This window comes from Tauraco erythrolophus, chromosome 23 (assembly GCF_009769465.1).
Source record: "Tauraco erythrolophus isolate bTauEry1 chromosome 23, bTauEry1.pri, whole genome shotgun sequence".
NCBI lineage: Eukaryota > Metazoa > Chordata > Aves > Musophagiformes > Musophagidae > Tauraco > Tauraco erythrolophus.
The window spans coordinates 3,418,280-3,431,903 of record NC_141487.1 but is presented as its reverse complement, the minus strand read 5'-3'; the positions used below and the strand labels follow the sequence as shown (position 1 = coordinate 3,431,903).

Here is a 13,624-nt window from a genome sequence, read left to right as displayed (position 1 = left end):
ACATGACAATGGAAAATGAGCAAGGTGACAAAGTGTGCCTTAATAGTCAAAAAAAGGAACCACAAAAACAATGACTTGCTTTGTAGTTCTACCCTGGTCAGACTACTGTAATGACAGCTGTGCAACTTCAGCGTGTTTTGTCTCAGAGCACACAAAAGGAACATAAAGGCATAAAAAACCACCGTCTTGGGCCAGACTAGTAGTACGAGCCCATCATTTTCTCTCTGGCAGTCGCAGTAAGAGATGGTATTTAGGAGGAGCACGTAAGCCTGGTTGATATCTGCTGTTTGCATTCCTCGTAGTTCTGCAGCATCAGCTGCAATTAGATTAAGGATGTTAAAGAGTTTGTCCCAGCGCTCAGTATTCATTCACATTGCCAGTAATTTTTCTTCTCTCTCTTGAATTTCCTGGTGCAATCTGCCTCCATAAGCACCCGTGGCACCAGATGATAGAAACCATTAATTGTGTAAAGGAGTACCTTCACCACTTCTAAATGGACCTCTTACTTGTTTCAGCAAGTGCCACTAGTTCTTGTATTGCAGAATTTAGTGCAATACGGAGTTGCTTTTATGATTCTTGGTTGTATACTCCTCAGCCTTCAAGCTGAGTTCCCACCTTTTTATGTTTCCGATGCAAGTTAGACGCTCCATCGCCTTGATCATTTTAGTTGACCTCTTCCGCATCTTCTCTAGCTTCACTACATTCCTTGGGACATATGGAGGCCAGAACCATGCACTGCACTGAAGAAGAGGAGTGGGCCAAGATTTTAAATCATAGCAGAATTATACTCTCCATTTTGTTCTCAATACCTCTCTACATGATGCCCACCATTTTTTATTTTTATTTTTTTTTTGCTTTTTCTGGCTGCCCTTGCACACTAAGCAGATGATTCCATCAAGGAATGGATGAGAACCATCAAGGATGACTTAAAGATTGCTTTTCCGAGTATTAGCTGCTAGATGTGAATTCAGCACCATATGCACGTGGTTTAGATTATTTTTCCCTAAATGTGTTGCCTTGTGTTTGTCTTTGTAGAAGCTCATTTGCCACCTTTTTATGAGCTCCTCCTGGCTTTATTTGTCTTCTATAGGTGATGTAACTACCTGGAGAAGTTGAGTATTGCCTTCATTGTGTAGGCACTCTTTTCTCCAGGTCATTGATGAAGATATTGAATAGCACTGGCCCCACCAATCCTCACTGACTGTTCTCTATTCTGAAAAATTACCATTACGCTGTGCTGTTTCCTTCCTGCCTTTTAAATTGCCATAATTTTTGTATCCTGTAACCTTTTAGCAAATCCATAAAATGACCTTTCCTCCAATCCTGTGACAGCTTTGTTTTACCACCACCTTAGGTGTGGAATGTCATCAATAGCTTTTTGAAAATCGCCATGTAGTAGGTCTACTGCATCTTGTTTATCCGTCAAGCCTCGCAATGTAAGGGAAGGTACGTTTTCAAGATTTTGTGGTTGAAGAAATAAATCCAGATAAATTAATGCTTTTCTGGAACCACAGAGACGAAGTGGGAGAATCTCAGCATTATGGGATCTAGTCACTGACTTTCATCAGTGGATAATCTACTTGTAGTACATTTGAAAATTGTTGTAATTTCAAGTGTTGTTAGTTCCAGTACTTACTTTCTGATTTCCACTCTTCTCTGCAAGTCCAGAACATAAAATAGTTTCTAAAACCAGCTGCTGTCACTGTATATTTTAGTTCATCTACTGAGTCTTGCAAGACTTTTCCTAACTTCCTGTCAGGGTAGTTCGCTGTTTTCCAGTGCCTACACTTCATTCTAGAAAAATACAGGAACTTGCGTTTCATTTTAGAGAACACCAATTTGTGTATCCACAGAGTAGGAATAACTGTGTTCCCTGGCTGTGATTGGTAAAGGATGTTCTGGAATGACAGCTCATTGTGTATTTCACCTCTTGTAGACAAATTAATCTTTTTTACTGGAAGAGCTGTCTAGATGTGACCTGCTAGAGGTGTTATATTGTTTTGTTTAATAACGCTGGTAACGTTTGAATTAAAAATTACATGGATTTTAAGCCATAGCCACACTTTTCTTGTCTGATATGTAAATATTTCATTGTTGATGTTGATATGAAACGTTTCACTGTTGACTTCAGAACATGTATCAGTTGCAGAAAAAGTATTTTTGCAAGAGAGCTGCTCAAAACTCATGAAGCTATTTGAAAGCTTATGAAGCTATGCGAAACTCGACTGGAGTTTTTCTCAAGAGGCGAGCAGGTCGGAATTTACATTCCAACGGCAGCGTGCAGGAGACACGAGCGGACACGGCGCAGCGGTGCGGTGGGTGCTAACGAGTGCCAGACCGCTGCCGAAGGCGCGTTTCTATTCCGGGGCTCAAGGAGCATAAACGCGACTCAGGAGACCCCTTGCCCGTGCCGAGAGTCGCTTCTAAGAGCCTTGAAGTAACTTTGCCGTGCTGCCACCGGGCCTCACCGCTGCCCAACCTGCGGAATCCGCTCAGGCGCGCCCGCAGCGCAGCCCCGGGGCGGTGCCCGCTCCGCTCCGCCCCGTCCCGTCCCGCACTCGGCGGCGCGATGGGGCCGCGCTGGGCGCTGCCAGCCGCGCTCCTGCACGCCGCGGGCGGCCGGGTGAGTGCGGGGGGCCCTGCGGTGCCCCGCGAGGGGGAGGCGGGGGGGGGGGATCGGGCGGCTTTTGGGATTGTCACGGTGCAGGGGTGGAGCGCGCCTGGCGTCGTGCAGGTGTGATGCCAGCGGGCATCGTGTCACCGCTGAGCTTGCGGTCCTGTCTCCCTCCGCGCGATCTTTGCAGGAGCCTCCCGTCCCACCCTTCGGCTTCTTTAAAGCTCATTCTGCTCCCTTTGGCTACATCGTTCTTATTTCCTGGCTTCCCAAAGCAATGGCTAATAGTTTTTCCTGAATTTTCATTGGAAATAGATTGATTTTTGAAGCTTGTTTGAGTACTTGCAAAAACCGTGAGTGTCCTGGCAAGTGCAGAGTGTAAATCTGTATGTATTTTACACCGTTGTTTAAACAGGAAGAGCTTGTTGTGTTCTGTTGGATCCCTAAAGCTATTCCCTATTGACATAGAAAAGCCCTTTAATTTACATCTAAGACTTGATGTGATGCAGCTGTGACTGTTCTCTTTTCTGTCCAGCTGTACCACAATTTGGCAATGCATGTTTTTAACTGTTCAGACCAGAGAGCTTGATGACTTCAAACTGTTTAAACCAAAGAGCTATTTGACTTTGATTGTGTGCATGCTGTACTGATATATTGATTGCATTTTTCTGGCTGATTTCAAAGTGTCCTGGATTGTGACGATAAATACGGAAATGCTGCTGAGATGTCCAGGTCATTGCTTTTTCGTGGGATGTGCATGTTATTTACATGTTTATTTAATCATATTAATTTAGCCTTGATAGGACAGAGGTTCAGTGAAACTGGGTGAGGATGTCAGGATGTATGTTGAACCTGGAATTACATAGTGGTCTTTTAAGGAGTGGGTTGATAATATGTTAAATTAGTTTTTGTAACTGCTTTGTGCTCATTTTGAATGCTGACCTGGTTTGTAAGGTATTTTGAACCTGATTCACTGAACACCTTGGAGTGGATATGGTAGAACAGGTACAGAAGGGAGAGTTTCAGAATTGTAGCAGAACTTATCACTAAAATTTAGGTGCAAAGTTTTGTCATGCTTCTTGCTGCACAAAGGGCTTTGATTCAAAAGGAATTAACTCTCCTCTCGCCCTAAATGTGACCTAAACATAATAGTAGAAATCATGAAGGAAATTTTCAGCATCGCTTTTTGCATTGTGATGAACCAAAGAAAAGTCCATATATAAATTAGAAAAACAAACCCAGTAGTTTCAGAAATACCACATCTGCCACACAGCTGGAAAATACCTGCCTGATATATCAATTTCAAAAAGTGATCAGTTAAAGAAAACTTTTTTGGGTTTTAAGGGAGAGAAGCTGGCAAAGCAGTACTTCTTGAGTGACACTTTTTCTTGTTTTTTCTCCTTCAGCTGAAATTATCTGAAAGATTCTAGCCCAAGTCCCTGCGTTACTCACAGGAACTGAGCATATTTTTGCTATTTTTAATAACTCAGTCAGCAAATATTTTTACAGGAAACTTTCTCAATAGCCTCAAACCTAAATAACTGTCCTTTGCAAAGGAGCACAGCCTGCTCTGCAGCGGAGTTCCTGATGTGGGCAGAGAAATTCATCCCATGGGTGCTGCTGACTGGCTGTAGGGGAATGTTGCTGGTACGTGGAAGGTGTATTGATAACCATGCGCATACTCTGAGCTGCAAAAGGATGAGCATAAAGGAGATCTGGTGGAAGAACCCTGCAATAAAACTGAGCAGACTGCTCAGATGTCCCTAGCCCTCCCAGCTAGGAGGGCTGTGGGTGACCTGTAGCCACCTATTTGCACATCCATTGTCCCATATTGACATGAATCAAATGAATACTTTTTACACCATCATTTCTAATGGAAACTGATGTAGAAAGTTATCTACTTGACTTGCTGGCAAGTAAGTTTTAAGGATACAGTCTAAGCTGTTCAAAGGACCTTTGGTCTTATCTAAATAGATGATCCTACAAAGCTGGTTAATTACAGTATGAAAATGTCTGTGGTAAGATCTCCAATCACTTTAAATACAGTTGGATGATCTGCATAGACTACAAGTCGTAGTATGGCCCCCAGATACTGCAGTGATGAGCACAGGTAACACAAATGTGCATGTCTATGGATATGACACAATACAATGCAACTGCAGGTATGGAGTTCCAAGTGTGAATTCTACAGATGCAAATTTCTCCTCTCCTAGAGAGAGAGAGAAAACACTTCTGAAAATGTAGATGTTGGAGGACATAACATATTTGGTTTATGATGTTATACTAGCCAAAAGCTGCAAAATTGTCTTCAGTTTGTGGTATGTGAACATCACCTCATATTCCCCTGGAACATTGCAGGCTATGATTTTAAATGTTGCTAATGACATCTTGCTTTATTCTTGTTTTAAAAACAGGATTTGTGCAGAATCAAACATGCACCACATCACAGGACAGAATCTGTAGCTGCCCACCCAATGAGTACTGCATTTCGAAAATATACGAGTACTGCAAAATGTGTAAAGTGCATAAAAAATGTGGAAAAGGTTACCGAGTTTCCAGAAGAGGTAATTTAATTCTGAACACTCTACACACAAAATAGTTTTACTGTATGAATACATGTTTTTTTTTGTGTTAATAAATTATTTATCTTACTGATACTATCTCAAGATGATAAATAATATTCAAGGAGGTGGAACACTGAATATTTTTAAGAAATGAAGAATCATTTGCAAAGATGCAGAACTACAACAGAATGGAATGGGTGGTCAGCCTGTCAGGGACAGCAGAAAAGCTCAGCTCCGCGGTACCACGTGTTAACCTTTTGGTGGGTTTTTACAGTCTTTGAAAAAGACTGCCTTTCAAGGGCACCAGACTCATAGCCTGTATCTTCTGAGTTGCGTTTGGGCTGGGTGTTTCAAATTAATCTCTTCTGTGACAGTTAAGGTCTTTGTTTTGTGTACTGCCTCTGTATCACTTCCAGGATCTGTACCGCAGACCGTGACTATTCATTCTTGTTTCTCGCTAGATGACTAACTGGAGTTTCTCTGTCTGTTTAAAGGGACAGATAGTACAGATACAGAATGTAAACCTTGTCCTCCTGGCACTTGTTCACGTGAGGAATCTTACGATACCAACTGTGTACCACATACAGTGTAAGCCAGTGTTTCTGTCTAATAGCAACCTTAACTGTGCATGGGGTTGCTTTCTTTCTTAACTTCTCTTTTTGTTTCTTGCAGTTGTAAGTCAGTGGCTGTTCCTGGAAACTGCATAAATGACACTGTTTGCAGCGACTCAGGAACAGCACTTGCCACAGTTCTACCTCACACTATTTCGAACCTGTTCCTGACCCAAAGCTTGGCTTACAACAAACCTGAAATAGTGACTCGACCTGTCATATTAAACTCTGTACCTGACATGTCTCACATCATTGGTGAGCTATTATCTCATTCCATGTCATTTTTGGCTGGCTGGGAAGTAGGTTTATATTTAGTTCTCAGTTTCTTTCCAAGACCAATTACCTGTACCCAAGCAGAACCTCAGAACAGCTGAATGAATTCAGTATGACACTGCTTGTAGTGAGTTCTGTAATATTTACCTAAGCATCTGTACTACCCCCATGAATTCTACAGTCCTTGTAATTCTGGAAATATTTCTAAAAATCCCGAAACTAGATTATAGAAGGTGTTTCCTGAGAATTGCTACTAAGAAGGAGCAGGTAGAAAAGGTTGTATCTTAGATCCTGAACCTCAAGGCAAGCTTGACTTCATAAACCTCCTGGTGAGAGGTCTTTGGAGACTTCTGGCAGCCTTTCCTGAGGCAGGAAGTCTGTACTTCACAAGTGTGGATGTATTCTCTGCTGTTCACAACCTGTCCAGAAGGCATGTATGTTTAGGAGCGTTCTGGACTGCCTGGCCTTGTATTGAACAAACTGTTGCTAGCCTAGAGAGGTATCTTTTGTGACTGAGGCTAAAAGTCTGTCCTCGCTTTTCAGGACAGGAAAATTCAGATTTATGAAGTGATGGAGACTGAAATAAGACCTTGATATCTGACAATAGAGGCATCAAATGTGAATGTCAGACACACCTGATACTGTAAATTTAGCTTTTGTAGCCATGGACTGAAACTACAAAACTACCTCTTTCTAATCAGATCCTTTGTCAGATCAACTTGCTAAATAATTTATCTTTTTAATTTATTTTCAGGATCAGTAGCAGGATCATTGTTATTGGTCCTGATAATCACTATTCTGGGATGTTGCTTAGTCTCCAAAAAAAAAGGTAAGATTCATGAAGTGAGAACAAGCAGATCTGTAAATATTGGAAAGAGTGTCACTTTATTTCCTACTAATTTGAGCCTAGTGGTTGACTGACATTAGCGTCTTAGAAGGTACTACCTCTCTTTGGAAATGGCTAGAAATGGATGAAGTATCATTAACATTTCTTTGGTGATTCTTTGGTGTCTAATAATGTATGAATTTATTTTTTTTTTCCAAGGGGAGGAGGCAATGATTTACAGGTTTCTACCTCACTAGCTGGGAATCTATAGCTTCATGAAACCCTGTGGAGCTTTTGCCCATTCCCCTGTTATACTGGGGTGAAATTGGCCAAAGGGTTCAAAGGTCACTAGAAGAGAGACTAAGAGAAAACTCATGCAGATCAGTTGATTGCATAAGCTTCGTGGCTACAGAATAATAGTATTTAAAAAAATACTCCAGGAATTCCATATGTATTTAGAGTAAAAGTATCTTTATTAGATCGGATGGGGTGAAATTAATCTCCATGCAGAGATACAGTGAGGCAAATGTCCCATTCAAATCTCTCTTGTTCCTCAGATTTTAGATAATTGTCTAAACATACAACATCCCAGTGGAGTTTGACAACTGTACAACAGTTGTGCTCCTACTGGAGCTTGTAAAATATTTTGTACTTCATCATTTAAATATTGGACATTATCAAATGTTATCATTAAACAGTCACAACCATAGTTTATTGTCAGGAATACTTTTTCTCACTGACACTATACTAGAAAATTACTAATTCCTGCAGAGGGTCCTCCTTGCTTGCTGGCTAAATTTAAGTCATCTTATAAAATTAATACAATATAGCTTTCAAAAACTTTAAAAAAAACGTGTAATAAATGTACATTTGGAGTTTATTCCAGGAGCAAAGGATATCATTCAGACTAGTTAAGAGAGCAGCTTTTGCAACTGAAACAAATTTAGGTGCTAGTTCTGCCTTTTCTCACTTGCAGCCCCTGTGTATTCTCCACCGACTACAGAAGTGGATTCGGTGAGCGTCACTCCTTCCTTTCCATCTTTTCCGTTTCTTTAAAAGTTATATAGAAATTATGCAGTCTCATCTAATTATAAGCAGCAGAAAACTGCACAGCAGAAAGACAACTGGAGTGAGAATGGGGTGGTTTAGTCCCCCAGTTTGAGTGTAAGATGTACTTTACATAACCTACACACAGTACCATCCTCATTTTGTTCTGGGCTGTGTTAGCAGTAAAAGAGAGGAGTGGTTCAGAAGACCAGATTTTAGCGCCTGTGTTCCCTAGGGAATCAGGGAAGTACTGTAGGTGCCTTCAGGAGAGAGGTTCATTTTGTTGAATGCGTAATGAGCTGGTATGAATTTTACTTCCAGTCATCACTATGCAAATGACAATTATCAGTGGTTTCTTTAGCTGCCTAAGTACTGACCAGGTTTGTGTTAATGTTTTAAAAAGATTAATGTTTTGCAAATGTTCCAGCCTTGTTCCCCTACGGAAAAGCAGTGTGACAAAAAGGTAAGGGATACAGGATCGCAAAACTCCAGCAGTTCTGAACAGGAGGAACAGCATCTCTTGGAAACTTCTGGGTCCAGCAGTAGCTCCCTGAATAAACCAGCTGGATCTGCAAGAGTCAGTGTAATAAGTAACAAGAACAATGAAAAGAAAGAAACAGAAGGATTTCAGCAGCAACATTCAGCTGCAGAAGGTTGTAAGCTTCAGAGTGGAGACAGACACAACTCTGCAAATTCAGGTAAGAATGTATCAGAATGATCCAGAACCTCTAGTCTGTTCTAGTCCAGAGCAGACTAGTTCAACCGGTATGGATTATGGAAATGCTCCCTATTATTCCCCAACAGGGGAAAAATTCCCTTTTCAAAAGAAGAAAACCCCTTGAAAAAAGAAACTGAAATTCAGATCTCAGTGGAATTCGATTATCAATTTGATATTATGAATTCGATTATCAATTCGAAATTCGATTATCAATTCAATTAGAAATTCAGTTATCAACGATGAGTCTTTTTAGCAGAAGTTTAAATGGCAAGATAAAACAGCAGACCCATGTTCAGCAGAGAGAGTAACTTTTGAAAAGAAGAAACGATTGTTTTAAGTCATCAGCCTGCGACAGTAAAGAGTGTGCTCAAGGCAGAAAAAGTTATTTGCAGACTGGAGGATCAGTGTGATGGTAGGCACTTACCTGTGAGTGGGAGTAAGAGCCAAAGGGAGCAGTAAGAACAAACCATCTGAAATGGCAATAGATGGCCAGGGAGTTGGCTGTGAGCCAGGGCTCTGTATTAATTTTCGTGGCTTTTTTATTTCTGGGATGACGTGTGGATTTTATGGTACCCAAAAAACCCTAAAATGTTACACAACTCCACCAGCTTACCTAAATTAAGTGAAGCAAGAAGATATTTAGTGTCTGTTTTAACTTTAAGTCAAAGAACTGGATAAAGACCCAGCTGTCTTGTTCTGAGTTTCATTCTTCCATGTTTAATGTGTTTTCTGTTCATTTGACAGAACATTCTGGCAACGGAGGAACGCAGGTGAATGTGACTTGTATTGTTAAAGTATGCAGTCCAGACTGCAGTTCCCAATTCCCAGAACAGACTAGTTCAACGAGTATGGATTATGGAAATGCTCCCTATTATTCCCCAGCAGGGGAAAAAATTCCCTTTTCAAAAGAAGAAAACCCCTTGAAAAAAGAAACTGAAATTCAGATCTCAGTGGCAAATGAGGACAATTTACTTCAAGAATTACTGCCAGAAGAAAAGAAGTTTCCTGTGGGTATTCAAGATGCAGGAATGAAAACCAGTTAAGGGAAATTACAGATTGTGTAGTGATTGATCAAATTAATCAATCAGTCTTCTAAAATAAACGTTATGTTAAATGTAGCATTCCTGCAGAGACTTGATATTTCAGACAAATATGGACACTGATGCTTTTGAGGTTTTTAATCTCTTTTGTCAGTTTTGAGAGTCGATGGATGATCTTTGCAGTTTAAAAGAATTTGAATGCTTTTTCTTTTAAACTGAATGGCCAGCTCTTCCCTTTCTTCTGTGATACCTCAGAGAGACCTTTACCAGATTTGGAAAAGGACATTTTTATAACTTTATGCCATTGATTTTTCTGCTGAGACTTCTCGTGATGATAATTTTCGGTCAGGTATGCCACCTGTGAAGAACGTGGCTGCAACCAGCACTTCTGAGAGACTGGATTTAAATTACCATTCATTTAATGTAATGAATTATCCATCTGATTTTAATTTTAAAACTACTGAATGCCATTTCCTCTCACATATCTTCATGGATATTCTTTTCCTCATCCTCCTGGATATTTCTTTTATTATTACAGTTTGCTTTCGCTCATTATTGGACCAAACTTCTCCAATCAATCTTAAGTATATCAAGGACTGAAATCTTTTACAGGAGCTTTTTTTACTACATTACAACTATTATGTCTAAACAATAGCATCTCATTACCTGTACATAGTTCACTTTATTTTAGAAAAGAAAATCTAGATTACATAGTTGTTATCTTGGAGTAGGAAGTAAGTTCCTTTTATTGACAGCTCTAAAGTTTGTCATCTTTGTGTCCTGGCTGATTTAATATGGTTCCCTGATTATGGTTAACCTAAAAAATGAGGTCAGCATGAAACCCAAAAATGTTTTTCCCTGTGTTCCAGTGAATATTAGAGAAGATCCATCTGAATACGTGTGCCAGATAGCTCACGCCCATTGACCTCAGGAAAAGGGCTCTCTCTTGATGATTGCGTAGCATAATCTGTAAAAAGTGGAAATGACTCAAATGTCAGAACCAGAAAATCCTGTTCTCCGTCACTTCTTGCTTGACGCTGAAGATCCAACCACCTCTTACAGCAAATTAGTAGAGGTTCTCCTTGAATCAAGTGGCAGTCTTTTGGTTTTGGAAGTGATGCCACTTCCATAATTATATTTTACGTATGTGACTTTACCAGCCATTGTGGCATGTGTGTTCAACCAGAGTTTGCAATGCTGTGTCTGAATTACATTTGTGTGAGGTCATACAGTAGGCATAACTCTTTTCTTTTATGCCAGAAAAACATACTGTTGGGCTAGATGATCACTGCACTTCCCTTCCAACTGAACTGTTCTGCCTCAAGAGAAACGAAATGCAGTCGTTATTTCTGAAGCCTTAGACTGAAAAAAGGTATTTTGCAATAGCATTTATTCTACAGCTACAGAAGAGATATGGATTAAATACAAATTTTAGACTTCCACAAAAGCTATGAGGTTTATTAACATTATTTCTGAAACTGAGAACTGCCAAACAGGTCTTTACTTCTACTATAAGAAACCTTTTACAACTGTGTATTAAACTTGTAGTTGAAAGTAATTTTCAGAAAAGACTTTCAAAATGGGCACACCGAAACTACTACCAAACTGAAGGATTTAGGCAAGAAAAGAACCTGATTTTATACAGGGCTTTTAACCTCTTGCACTGTACTGAGTATTTTCAAGTCTTGTCCATCAGCTCCCACTGTTGAGATCCCATTGAGGAAACAGTGGAAGATTTTTGAAGTTTTTGAAGCATTGAAAAGGAAGATCCCATTATAGCAGTTAATTTTCTGGTTTTTCAAGTTATGTGACAGAAGGAAAATTCAAGTTTTATGTTGAAGTAGGAAAAATGTGCTCGCATTTGCTTACAAAAAGTAAAAAAAAAGCCTCTATTTTTGTAATTATGTGTATCTTCAAGTTTCCCGAACTCTCCATTAAACAAAATTCGAATTTTTAGAAGGGGTTCTTTCACTCCACAGGCTAAGCCGCTGCTTTCCAAACAATTTTATTTCCTGTTGTTACTGCCCGACTAGAAGAGGACTGACCCGCTGCAGGCCGTGCTAGAGCCGGCTCTCCCGGGCGGGCCGCCGTCCCGCCCTCCCGTCCCCACGGGCGGAGCGAGACCGGCCCCGCCGGCTCCGCCTCCAGGCGGCGGGGCGGCGCTCAGCGATAGCTCGGCGCTCCCCTACTCAGCCGTCCCGCGGTGGGTTGGCTCGGGATCGATTGGCGTGCGGCCCGCCGGCGCGGCGCGACACCGAGGAGGCGGCCGGCGGCGGGAGGGCAGGTGGGTACCGGCGGGCGGGGGCGCGGGGCAGCGAGGCGGGGTGGGGGGGGGGGTTTGGCTGTCGTTTCTCCCTGCGTCACCCTCTGCTCCCGACTCGCCGCGGCGGCCGGGCGCGGGCCCGGCGCGGAGGGGCCCCTCCCTGCCTCACGCCCCTCGCAGCGCTCCGCCCCGCCGTCCCGGAGGGAGAACCGCGCGCTCCCGTGTCCCTGCGCCTGGCGGCCGGGGCCGCGGCGGGGAGCGCGCGCCCCCGGCGGGGCTCCGCGTGGCGCCTCCGCCCTCAGCGCCGTGCCGCGCCTCCGGGGTGCCCCTCAGGCGCCCCCCGCGCGGGGAGGCCCCTCCGTGGCCTCCTCAGGGCTCGCTCCGGCCGCCTCCGGGCAAGGTGACCTTCCGGCCGGCGCCGTGTGCCAACAGGTCTCCTCGCCGGCCCGCCTCCTCCTCCCCACGGTGTGTTTGCGCGGAGAGGGAGAAGGGAGAGTGGCCCGAGGGCTCCTCCCCGCCCTTTTTCTGGGCGGCCGGTCGCTGAGGGAAATGCCCGCTGACGGGCAGCGCCGTCCCGCCTCGCGCCCCTCCGTCAGAGCCCGCCTCGGCCTCCCTGCGCGGAAAACTGCGTCTTTTACCAGAAAAACGGAGCCGGCTTTGAGCGAGGTGCTGGTTCGAGCTTCGGTTCTTGTCCCGATAGGTGTTACTGTGCCTTGTGTACAGCGCACGTGGAGAAAACAGGAATGTTGTCAGAGAAAATAAGCGTTCTGGGTTTATTTCCAAACCGGACTGGAAAGTTACAAACGTAAAAGCCTTGGAACGTTTGAAAGATTCCTAAACAGCTATTTACGTTCCACAAGTGTAGGTTAAGGGGGTGAATGACTTTATTTACAGTTCTTACGATGACTTGAGGCACGGAATTGTTCATGCACCAGAGGTTTCCAGTCGCTGGGATGCTGACCAGTTCGCTGCTTCTGAATGTGCCTTCAGGATCTTTCCCCTGATTCGGTTCCTAGCACCTGTAGATTTCCTGTTCTATTTACTTTTTTTTTTTGAGGAGTAACAGGACAAGGATTACTGTAGTTGCTTTTCTCTGGTCTTCAGCTTTCTTTTGAATTTTATTAGAATAAAAACCTGTGATATGAAGTGGTGGTCCGTGTGTACGAATGGTTGATCTTTGTTATGTGGAATAATGCTGTTGGTTTTGAAAAACGCTGAGAAATTTTGCAAAGATAAAAACGTTGAACATGTTTAACGTGAAGATATGCTTTATTTGAATGTAACTTCCCTGTATAATTTATGATGTCTGTGTTTCATTCTGCGTGACAGCATAGTTTCACTTTTCAGCATTTCATTATGTGATTAATTCTGGTTATTTTATTTGACTTTATTAAATATTTTCACTGGCTTTTTTTTTTTTAAAGAAATAAAAGCTTAAATGTGGATGGCTAAAATCAAGCAAACCTCATTATGGGGAAACCCTGAATCTGAATATAAAATTTAAAATGTGACTCTTGGGGCCATCATTTTCTTCTCTTATCAGATGTAAATAAGTCTGACGTACCTTGCTTTTCTGCTCTGTAGAACTGAATCTTACGTACACTGGTTTAGGGAGGTGCGTGGGGTTGGGAGGCTTTGCTAAACACAGATGCATTTACTACATTGTAA

General features: G+C 42.4%; 2 protein-coding genes across 2 annotated transcripts in view; both read left to right on the top strand.

Annotated features, from left to right (window-relative positions):
• Positions 1–2,212: 2,212 nt before the first annotated feature.
• Positions 2,213–9,731, top strand: TNFRSF1B (TNF receptor superfamily member 1B). The gene is made up of 8 exons (XM_086625507.1): positions 2,213–2,315; positions 5,029–5,178; positions 5,673–5,766; positions 5,851–6,044; positions 6,817–6,891; positions 7,865–7,902; positions 8,363–8,633; positions 9,398–9,731. Exons 1-8 carry the CDS (start codon positions 2,213–2,215, stop codon positions 9,694–9,696), a joined length of 1,224 nt encoding a protein of 407 aa, XP_086481633.1. The 3' UTR covers positions 9,697–9,731.
• A 2,205-nt stretch (positions 9,732–11,936) lies between these two features.
• VPS13D (vacuolar protein sorting 13 homolog D) overlaps positions 11,937–13,624 on the top strand; it is a 103,147-nt gene continuing 101,459 nt past the window's right edge. The window contains 1 exon segment of the mRNA XM_086625671.1: positions 11,937–11,977. The gene's annotated coding sequence lies outside the window, so the exon portion shown is untranslated.